At 48.5% G+C, this 12,111-nt stretch overlaps 1 protein-coding gene across 1 annotated transcript in view; it reads left to right on the top strand.

Annotated features, from left to right (window-relative positions):
* Nucleotides 1-12,111, top strand: part of LOC140720708 (CD209 antigen-like protein C) — a 35,104-nt gene that overhangs the window by 15,933 nt on the left and 7,060 nt on the right. The window contains exons 2-3 of the mRNA XM_073035540.1: nucleotides 2,008-2,121; nucleotides 8,794-9,009. Of these exons, the coding sequence (XP_072891641.1) occupies nucleotides 2,013-2,121; nucleotides 8,794-9,009 (325 nt within the window). The 5' untranslated portion in view covers nucleotides 2,008-2,012. The remainder of the gene's footprint in view (nucleotides 1-2,007; nucleotides 2,122-8,793; nucleotides 9,010-12,111) is intronic.

Raw genomic sequence — 12,111 nt, 5'->3', positions numbered from 1 at the left:
TGACACACGTCCCACTCGACACCGACACAGCCTCGCCGTGAAACCGGCGCGTCCTTCATTGTGACACCGATAGTCCGACACACTCTGCATCATAATACTGACACACTCCTTTCGGTCTCCATTACCCGTACCCCTTCCGTCTCCTCACTAACTACCCTCGAGCGTATTCCCACTCCCATATCCTTCCTCGTATGCGTTACACACCCCTATCTCTCCTACACTCGGCCTCTTTCCGTCATCCCACACCTCCCCTATGCCCCTCCATGTATTCAGAAGGAACTGTGATGAGGGAGTGGGAGAGATCACGTCTGTTGTCACACCTCCCTCTTTCCCCCCAAATATCGATTTCCCGGTTCTGAATCTCTCCACTGCTCTGTGTGGTCAGGCCCATCATGCGGTTTCACCCCAACATCCTCCATTGGCTGTAATCTCACCGCCCCTTCCTGCAAAGCGCTCTGCACTCATTCCGGCCTTTGTTCTCTACACCCCATCCGTGGAGCGGGGGGAAGGTTACCAACTTCACAAAACAACTGAACCGAACAGCCTGTTTTGAGACGATGTGGTTGGAGCACCCCCCAGTGGTTGACATCTGGCAGTGCATGATACGACTGTGTGGAGAGAGATTCACTCAGTGTCTAACTCCAGATGTGTGTGATGGGGCTGCATGTAGTGAGCTTCAGTTCTTCTCTGAGCCCGGGAGTGTGTTCGGGACGGGGAAGAAGGAGCGTCTTTCTGTGTCTGTACCCGGAAGCGTGTCATGGGAAAATGTTGAAGGAGATTCACCAGGGAACTGTGTGATTGGATGGCATGGAGTGAGACCCCCTTCTGTGTCTGAGTGAGAGAGACAGGTGATTTCCTTGTCTCCAAGCAAAGAGAAGGAGTCAGGTAAATGTCACTCACACGTGTCGGCGAGTGGCCATTAAATCGCAGCGATTCACGGAAGTGTCAGCGTTTAAACAGCAACCACTCAGGGTCTGGGATTCATGAGCACGTGCAAATAAAATATATGGCTGGTACAAGCGGAGAGGGCACTGTTGGAGTGAGCAGTGTCATCGTGGCGATTATTTACCGCTTTGGTGCTTCAAGGAGGAAAGTCTTGAGTGAGAGAAAGCAGGAAACTGCTTAGACTAGTAGGCAATGGCTGGCTGGAGCGTTGAATGCTCCTCTTGCAGGACGTGGGACGGCAGGGAGACCTCCAGTGTCTCTGACGACTTCACCTGTCAGAAGTGAATTCGGATGTAGCTTCTCACACTCGGGGTTAAGGATCTGGATCTGGAACTGGATGAACTCAGGGTCATTCGGGAAGCTGAGGGGTTGATAAGGACGGCCTACTGGAAGCAGTTAGACCCACCGTGTGGGACAGAGGAAACAGCGTGATAGTCAGGAAGCTTAAAGGGGTTAAGCAGCCAGGGCAGAATATACTAGTGGCCAAGTTCCTGGGAAATAAGTAGATTGGGAGAGGCTATTTTCTTGCAGAGGTATAGCTGGTAATTTGAAGCCGAAGCGCCATTTCACCTCAGTGCCCAATGGAAAGGCCCAGACCGTCAATAGTGGGAAGGGCTGACGGAGAGAGCGACTTGGGTGTAGACTGCTGGGATACACACATTGTGAATGGTGAGGAGAGCCGAGGAAACGAGCGACGGGAATTGGGACTTGGGTGTAGACTGTTGGGATACACACATTGTGAATGGTGAGGAGAGCCGAGGAAACGAGCGGCGGGAATTGGGACTTGGGTGTACACTGCTGGGATACACACATTGTGAATGGTGAGGAGAGCCGAGGAAACGAGCGACGGGAATTGGGACAGAGTCTCCAGTTTCCGAGTCCACAAACTGGTTTCTTTTTGCCTCGTTACGGGAAAACGGTGGGGGACTTCGGAGAAAGTGCAGAAGAACTTCACAGGGACGCTGCGTGGAATAAACCGTATAATCTATAACCAGCAACGATGGATTAAATCAGGGAAAATGACGATTAACCAAGTCAGGAAACGATTTTTCTTTTCCACAGACGACATGGGAATGGAACGATCTGCACGGAGAGATCGATCAGACTCAAGCATATGGCTAATCTGCGTTTTAACAGCGACCCTCATTATCACGGGTATCTGCTGGAGGATTCATGGTGAGTTTCACACCGGTCGCAACGGCCAAACCGCAGGGAATAAGAATGGCTATTGTAAAAGTGACGCATTACCAACATTACACAGAAACACCCTTCACTGTGATACCAAGACACCCCTCACTGTGGTACTGACGGGTCACTTATAATGACTACGACACATACCTCACCGTGACCCCGACACAACCCCCACCAACACATCGCTCAAAGTGATACCGGCACACAACTGCCAACCATAGAACATTACAGCACCAAAACAGGCTTTTTAACTCTTCTTGGCTGTGCTGACCCATTGTACTGCCTCGTCCCACTGACCTGCAGCTAGACCATATCCCTCCACGCATCTCTCATCCATATACCAGTCCAGGATTTTCTTAAATGATAAATGTCCTCACCACTTCAAATGGCGGCTCATTCCACACTCCCACTGCTCTCTGTGTGAAGTAGCCCCCACTAATGTGCCCTTTAAACTTTTCGCCCTTCACCCTTAACCCATGTCCTTCGTTTCTTTTTTTCTCCCCTAAACTCAGTTGAAAAAGCCTGCTTGCATTCACTCTGTCTATACCTATCATATTTTTATAGACCTCTATCAAATCACCCCTCATTCTTCACGCTCCATGGAATAAAGTCCTAACCTATTCAACCTTCCTCTGTAACTCAGTTTCTCAAGTCACGGCAACATCCTTCTAAACCTTCTCTGCACTCTTTCAACCTTATTAATGTCCTTCCTCTAAGTAGGTGACCAAAAGGAAACGGAACACTCAAATTCGGCCTCATCAATGTCTTATAAAACCTTACCATAACAATCCAAATCTTATACTCAATAATTTGATTTATAAAGGCCAATGTGCAGAAAGTTCTGTTTAGGACCCTATCTACCTGTGAAGCCACTTTTAGAAAATTATATATCTGTATTCACAGATCCCTCTGATCTACTGCACTCCTCAGTGTCTTACCATTTACCTTGTATGTTCTACCTAGGTTTTTCCTTCCAAAGTGCAATATCTCACACTTGTCTGCATTAAACTCCATCTTTCATTTGTCATCCCACTTTTCCAGCTGGTCCAATTCCCTCTGCAAGCTTTCAAAATCTTCCTCACTGTCCACTACTCCTCCAATCTTTGTATTATTTGCTGATTCAATTCACCACATTATCATCCAGATCATTGATATAGATGACAAATAACAATGGATCCAGCACTGATCCCTGTGGCACACCACTAGTCACAGGCCTCCACTCAGAGAAGCAATCCTCCACTACCAATGGGCTTCTCCCATTGAGCCAACGTCTAATCCAATTTACTACCTCTCCATGTATAAATAGCGACTGAATCTTCCTAACTGACCTCCAATGCGTGACCTTGTCAAAGGCCTTACTGAAGTCCATGTAGTCAACATCCACTACGTTCCCTTCATCTACTTTCCTGGTAACCTCCTCCAAAAACTTTAATAGATTGGTTAAACATGACCTACCACGCACAAAGCCATGTTGACTCTGCCTAATAAGTTACTGTCTGTAGATCATATCTCTTAGTACTCCTTCCAATAAATTACCTACTACCGACATCAAACATGCCGGCCTTTAACTTCCCGGATTACATTTACAGGTTTTTTTAAACTACGGAACAACATGAGCTACCCTCCAATCCTCCGGCACCTCACCCGTGGATACCAACATTTTCAATATATCTGTCAGGGCCCCAGAAATTTCAACACTACTTTCCTTCAAGGTCCAAGGGAATAGGCTGTCTGCTCATGGGAATTTATCTATTCTGATTTGCTTCAAGACAGCAAGCCCATACTCCTCTTCAACTGTTGAGGTTCCGTGACCTCACTACTTGTTTGCCTTATTTACAGAGGCTCCTTGCAATTCCTTAGTAAATACAGATGCTAAAAAAAAAAAATAAAATCTCCCCCATATCCTTTGGTTCTATAAATAGCCGAATGCTCTGTTCTTCAAGAGGACCAATTTTATCCCTCAATTTTATACTCCTCAAGCACCTTTTTGCTCCTTGTTGCCAATAACTCTCAAACATCTCTCTCTTCTTCTTTATCGGATTTCCAATCCACGCTTTTTCGATCCTTCCCCATTTCCTCAAATTTCCCCATTTTCCAGTTTAGCACCTCAACCCGAGGAACTGATCTATCTTTATCCATGGCCAAGTTGAAACTAATGGTGTTATGATCACTCGACCCAATTTGTTCCCCGACACACACTCCCGTCACTTGTCCTAACTCGTTTCCTAATAGGAGATTTACTATTGCATCATATCTACTTGGTACCTCTATATATTGATTTAGAAAACTTTCCTGATCACATTTTACACTCTGACGCGTCAGTATGGGAGCACCAACAATATGTGGAAAATTAAAATATCTTACTATCACAACTTTCTGTTTCCTGTAGTTGTCTGCTATCTCTCTGCAGTTTTGCAGCTCCAATTCTCGCTGACTATTGCGTGTTCTGAAATACAATCCCATTAATGTGGTCATACCATTCCTGTTTCTCAGTTCCACCCAGATGGCCTCGGTAGACAAGCCCTCTAATCTATCCTGCCTGAGCACTACTGTAAAATTGTCCTTGACTAGCATTTCCAAAACACACCCTTCATCCCTTTGTCTCTACCACCTCTGAAAATTCGTATCCCTGGAAATTGAAGCTGCTAGACCTGCCCCTCCTATAGCCAATTTTCACTAATGGCTATAAAGTCATAATTCAATGACTTCACGCCCTCAGGTCCTCTGCCTTCCTCAAAATACTCCTCGCTTTTAAATAGGCACATCGCAGAAGATTACTACCACCACACACAGCTCTTCTGTTTCTGACTTTGCATGAACTTTTAACATCATATATTTTCATCCCCCACTCCACTATCTGCTCTGGCACTTTGGTTCCCATCCCCTTGCAAATCTAATTTAAACCATCCGCAATTGCACTAGCAAACCTCCCTGCAAGGATTTGGGTCCCCCTGTAGTTCAAGTGTAACCCGTCTCTCTTGAACAGGTCCCACCTGCTCAGAGGAGATCCCAAAGATCCAAAAATCTGAAACCGTACCCCCTATAACAGTTCTTCAACAACGTGTTCATCCTCCAGATCATCTTGCACTTACCCTCACTGGCACGTGGCACAGGAAGCAATCTTGAGATCACTACTCTCGAGGTCCTACTTTATAACTTCCTACCGAACTCTCCATACTGAATCTTCAGGAGCTCCTGACTCTTTCTTCCTACGTCATTGGTATCGACGAGAACCATGACATCTGGCTGCTCACCCTCCCACTTCAGAATGCTGTGCACAAGATCAGAGACACCCCTGACCCTGGCACACGGGAGGCAACAAACCATCCGGGAGTCCCTGTCACGACTACAGAACCTCCTGTCTGTACCTCTAACTATCGAGTCCCCTATCACTATCGCACTCCTCATCTGCCCCGCTCCCTTCTGCACTGCAGAACCAGACTCAGTGCTAGAGTTCCGGCAGCCGCAGCTTGTCCCAGGTAAGTCATCCGCCCCAGCAGTATCCAAATCGGGATACATGTTGTAGAGGGGAATGGCCAAGGGGAATCCCTGCTCTGTCTTCTCTTTTCTCCCTCCCTCGCCTGTCGATAACCCAATTACCTGTCCCCTGCTTCTTTGCCGTAACTACCTCCCTGAAACTACTATCTATAAACTCCTCCTTCTCGGGAATGATCCAGAGGTCATCCAGCTCCTGCTCCAGTTCCCTAACGCGGTTTGTTAGGAGCTGCAACCGGAAGCACTTCCTGCAGGTGTTGTTGTCGGGGACAACGGAGTTCTCCCTCACTTCCCCCATCCTGCAGAAGAGTATTCCTGCATCCTGCCTGACATGTTCTCTACTCTAAACTAACGAAACAAAACTTACCGGAACCTACATTTGATAAGGTTCCACGCGGTAGGCTTATTCAGAAAGACAGAAGGCATGGGATCCAGGGAAGTTTGGCCAGGAGGATTCAGAATTGGCTTGCCTGCAGAAAACAGAGTGTCGTGGCAGAGGGAGTACATTCGGATTGGAGGGGTGTGACTTGTGGTGTCCTACAAGGATCGGTTCCGGCACCCCTACTTTTCCTGAATTTTATTAACGACCTGGATGTGGGGGTAGAAGTCTGCGTTGGGAAGTTTTCAAGCAACACGAAGTTTTTGTGGTGTTGTGGATCACGTGGAGGATTGTCAAAGATTGCAGAGAGATATTGATAAGATGCAGAAGTGGGCTGAGAAGTGGCAGCTGTTCAACCCGGAGAAGTGTGAGGTGCTACACTTTGCAAGGACAAGCTCTAAGGCAGAGTACGCTGTAAATGGCAGGATACCTGTTACTGTGGAGGAGCAGATATTTCCACAGATCCATGAAAGTTGCCTCACAGGTAGATAGGGTAGTTAAGAAAGCATATGGAGAGTTAGTTCATAATAGACAATAGACAATATGTGCAGAAGTAGACCATTCGGCCCTTCGAGCCTGCACCGCCATTTTGAGATCATGGCTGATCAACTACTATCAATACCCGGTTCCTGCCTTGTCCCCATATCCCTTGATTCCCCTATCCATAAGATACCTATCTAGCTCCTTCTTGAAAGCATCCAGAGAATTGGCCTTCACTACCTTCCGAGGCAGTGCATTCCAGACCCCCACAACTCTCTGGGAGAAGAAGTTTTTCCTTAACTCTGTCCTAAATGACCTACCCCTTATTCTCAAAACATGCCCTCTGGTACTAGACTCTCCCAGCATCTGGAACATATTTCATTCCTCTATCTTGTCCAATCCTTTAATAATCTTATATGTTTCAATCAGATCCCTTCGCAATCTCCTTAATTCCAACGTGTACAAGCCCCGTCTCTCTAACCTCTCTGCGTAAGACAGTCCAGACATCCCAGGAATTAACTTCGTGAATCTACGCTGTACTTCCTCTAAAGCCAGGATGCCCTTCCTTAACCCTGGAGACAAAAACTGTGCACAATACTCCAGGTGTGGTCTCACCAGGGCTCTGTACAAATGCAAGAGGATTTCCTTGCTCTTGTACTCAATTCCCTTTGTAATAAAGGACAACATTCCATTAGCCTTCTGCACTGCCTGCTGCACTTGCTCATTCACCTTCAGTGACTGATGAACAAGGACTCCAAGATCTCCTATATCTTTGTATTTCTCCCTTACCTATCTCTACACCGTTCAGATAATAATCTGCCTTCCTGTTCTTACTCCCAAAGTGGAATAAGTCGAGGGATAGTGTTTAAGAGTCACGAGGTAATCATGCAGCTCTATAAAACTCTGGTTAGTCCATACTTGGAGTACTGTGTCCTTTCTGGTCGCCTCACTATAGGAAGGATGTGCATAGGTAACTGTACAGAGGAGATTTACCAGGATGCTGCCTGGTTTAGAGAGTATGCATTATGATCAGAGATTAATGGAGATAGGGCTTTACTCTTTGGAGAGAAGGAGGATGTGAGGAGAGACGATAGAGGTATACAATGAAGAGGAATAGATAGAGTGAACAGCCAGCGCCCCATCCCCAAGGCACCACTGCTCAGTACAAGAAGACATGGCTTTAAGGTAAGGGGAGGGACGTTCAAAGGGGATATTAGAGGTAGGTTTTTTACTCACAGCGTTTTTGTGCCGGGAATGCACTACCTGAGTCTGTGGTGGAGGGAAATACACTAGTGAAATTTAAGAGACTACTAGACTGGTATATGGGGGAATTTGAAATGGGCGGTTATATGCGATACAGGGTTTAAGGGTCGGCACAGCATTGTGGGCCGAAGGGCCTTTACTGTGCTGAACTATTCCGTGTTCTATGTTCTGTAAAAAAGACACACACCTAACCGTGATAAAAACACGGACCCTAGCGTAAGAAAATCAAGACTTGTCCTGACACCGACACGCCATTCACCATAACATCAGCAATCCTGTCTCTTCAGCACGTTCACGACCTTCAACGAGACATATTTACACTGCTAACCGCGAAAAGGACACACACATGGCAATCACACTGACCGCAACGTACCCCTCACTAACATCGACATTCCCCAGACCGTGTTATTGATAAACTCCTCAAGGCGACCTGAAACACAATCTTCAGAATGACACCGTCATGCTCTTCACCGGGACACTGAGGTGCCGTATACCGGGACAACTTCACGCTCCTCAACGTGATCCGCTCTGCACCGCATCATCTCAAAGACTCACACGTCACTGTAACACCCTTTAGCAAGACAGTATCACCCCTCAAAATACCACCGATGCACCGCTCACCGAGGAGATTACCCGCAACTCGCCCTGACATACGAAAATCCCTGAACGTGATACCGACTCCTAAATTCACACTGCCTCCAACATAGTACTCTCCGTGACACCGTCACACAGCTCAACGTGACCCTCTCATACACACAGTGGCCACGACATGTCTCTCACCGTGACAGAGACAACACCAGACAAGAACAGACACATATACTCTACCACCGTGACACCACTGGACATTGATATACATTTGAATATACCCCTCAGCTTGACACAGAAACGCCTCTCAATGTGGCGCTGACGCCTCTCACTGTGTCACCAGCACATCCTTCACTGTGACACCCTTCACGGTGACAATGACACAACACTCTCTGTGACCCGTTCGGTAGCGTGACGCTGACTCACATGTAAACATCCTTTTCCATGTCTCTCAGTATCACAGATTCGTCAGTCTAAGATCACCTCCGACCGAAACTACCCTGAATTAAACTCATCCCTTCAGTCCAAGCTTTCTGCGCTCAGCTCTATTCTGTCCGATCTTAAAGAAATGCACAGCGATCTCCGTCACCAGCTCACTGAGGTGGAGACGAAGTACAGATCTGTCAACGAAGCCAAGGCTCAAATCTGTGAATTGTTGACCAGCAGAAGAGGTGAGACATCATCCCCCTCTTTCACCCGCTCCTCATCACAGGGCAGGCATGGAAAGAGGAAGCGTCACTCTGTGCTTGACATTGGGAGTTTGTGAAGAGATGGTATGGAGGGTGATTCACTCTGTGTTTGACCCGGTGTGTGTGTGATGGGGCTGCGTGAAGACAGTTTCATTCTATCACTGAATCCAGGAGAGTCTGACGAGACGTTGTGGAGGTGGATTCACTCTGTGTCTAACAGCGGGATTGTGAGACGTAGCATTGTAGCTTCATTCTTTGTCTCACTCCAGGAATGTAGGATGGGACAGTCTGGATCCAGCTTCAATCTGTGTCAAACCGCGGGATCCAACACACGATCCATGCTTAGAGCGGTTCACCCCATGTATGACCCCTGAAGTGTGTTATGGCACCATGGAGACAGACTTCAGTTTGAATCCATGAGTGTGTGACGGGACAGTACTGCGGGGGCCTCACTCTCTGTCTGATTCCGACAGTGTGTGCTTCTGTCTGTGTCCGAATCCCAGAGAGAGGAATGGGACGGAACAGACGGAGCATCACTCTGTGTCTGAATCCGGAAGTGTGTGTTGGGACGGTGTGGAGGGAGTTTCACTCTGTGTCTGAATCCGGAAGTGTGCGATGAGAAGGTGTGGAGGGAGCATCACTCTGTGCCTGATTCCCGGTGTGCGGCATGGAATGCTAGAGAGAGAGCATTTGTGTATGACTCCGGGACTGTGTGGGAGGACAGTGCAGAGGGACGTTCATTCTATGTGAAACCGAATTGTGTGATTGGATGTTGTGGAGCGAGTCTGAACCCGTCAGTGTGCCATGGGAGAGCGTTATCGGAACCTCACTTTGTGTGTGAGCACAGCTGAGCGTGATCGGACGGTTGAGAGAGAGCTTCACTCTGTGACTAGTCAGGGAGTATGTGAAATAAGGAGAGCGTAAGGAGGGAGATTTAGACTATGTTAGGCTCGTGAACGTGTGATGAGAAGGTGTCGTGGGAGATTCACTCTATGTCTGACCCCGGGAGTGAGTGATGGGACGGTGTGGAGGGAGCTTCGCACTGTGTCTGACCCCGGAACTGTGTGATGGAACGGTGTGAAGGGAGACTTACGCTGGGTGTGATGGAACGGTACGCAGGCTGCTTCTGTCTGTGACTGACCCCGGGAGTGTGTGATGGGATGGTGTGGAGGAACATTCACTCAGTATCTGACCCGGGGAGTGTGTGATGCGACGGTTTGGAGGGAGATTCACTCTGTGTCTGACACCGGGAGTGTGTGATGCGACGGTATGGAGGGAGATTCACTCTGTGTCTGACACCGGGAGTGTGGGATGGGACGGTGTGGAGGCAGCTTCGCTCTGTGTCTGACCCTGGATGTGTGCGATTGGACGGTGTGGGGGGAGCTTCGCTCGTTTTCTGACCCATGTGTAATTTGAAGTCACCGGCCTCAAGGAGCATCATACTGTGTCTGACCCCGGGAGTATGTGATCGGGATGGTGCAGACTGTATTTCATTTCCTATCTGACCACGGGAGTGTGCATCGGGATGGTGCAGAGTGTATTTCATTTCCTATCTGACCACGGGAGTATGTATCGGGATGGTGCAGAGAGTATTTCATTTCTTATCTGACCACGGGAGTGTGCATCGGGATGGTGCAGAGAGTATTTAATTTCCTATTTGACCACGGGAGTGTGCATCGGGATGGTGCAGAGAGTGTTTCATTTCCTATCTGACCACGGGAGTGTGCTTCGGGATGGTGCAGACAGTATTTCATTTCCTATCTGACCACGGGAGTGTGCATCGGGATGGTGCAGAGAGTATTTCATTTCCTATCGGACCACGGGAGTGTGCATCGGGATGGTGCAGAGAGTATTTCATTTCCTATCTGACCACGGGAGTATGCATCAGGGTGGTGCAGAGTGTATTTCATTTCCTATCTGACCACGGGACTGTGCATCTGGATGGTGCAGAGAGTATTTCATTTCCTATCTGACCATGGGAGTGTGCAACGGGATGGTGCAGAGAGTCTCTCATTTCCTATCTGACCACGGGAGTGTGCATCGGGATGGTGCAGAGAGTCTCTCATTTCCTATCTGACCACGGGAGTGTGCATCGGGATGGAGCAGAGAGTAGTTCATTTCCTATCTGACCACGGGAGTATCCATCGGGATGGTGCAGAGAGTGTTTCATTTCCTATCTGACCACGGGAGTGTGCATCGGGATGGTGCAGAGAGTGTTTCAATTCCTATCAGACCATGGGGAGGATGTGTTGGGGAAGTGTGGAGGGAGGCTCACTCTGTGTTTACCGGCAGGATTGCGTGAAGGAAGAGCATGCAGTGAGCTTCATTCCATGCTTGACCCAAGGAGTGTTTGACAGTCTGGTGGAGTGAAAGATTCAGTCTGAGCCTGACACCGATCGTGTGTGATGGGACAGTGTGGAAGGAGAATCAGTCTGTTTCTGACACTGGAAGAGTATAATGAGTCCGTGAGACAAGAGCTTTATTCTTCGTCTGTCCCCGAGAGTGCGTGACGGGCCATGGTGGATGGAACCCAAATTTGTAGTCTGACCCGTCAGGAATGTGTGTGATTGAATGGCCTGCAGGCACTTTCACTCTATAACTGACTCCGGGTGCCTGTGGTGTGACAGTGATGAGGTAGTTTCTTTGCTAATCTGATCTCGGGAGTGTGTGATGGGACGATGCGGAGGGAGATTCACTCTGTGTCTGATCCTGGGAGTGTGTGATGGGACGGCGTGGAGGGAGATTCACTCTGTGTCTGACCCCGGGAGTGTGAGATGGGACGGTGTGGAGAGTGATTCACTCTGTGTCTGTACCTGGGAGTGTGTGATAGGGCGGAGTGGAGGGAGATTCACTCTGTGTCTGACCCCGAGAGTGTTTGATGGGACGGTGTGGAGGGAGATTCACTCTGTGTCTGACCCCGGGAGTGTGTGATTGGACGGTGTGGAGGGAGATTCACTCTGTGTCTGACCCCGGGAGTGTGTGATGGGACTGTATGGAGGGAGTGTCACTCTGAGTCTGAACCCAGGAGTGTGTGATGGGACGGTGTGGAGGGAGATTCACTCTGTGTCTGACCCCGGGAGTGTG

The sequence above is a fragment of the Hemitrygon akajei genome, unplaced genomic scaffold (genome assembly GCF_048418815.1).
Source record: "Hemitrygon akajei unplaced genomic scaffold, sHemAka1.3 Scf000046, whole genome shotgun sequence".
In the NCBI taxonomy this organism is placed as follows: domain Eukaryota; kingdom Metazoa; phylum Chordata; class Chondrichthyes; order Myliobatiformes; family Dasyatidae; genus Hemitrygon; species Hemitrygon akajei.
This window is presented reverse-complemented; position numbering and strand designations above follow the sequence as displayed.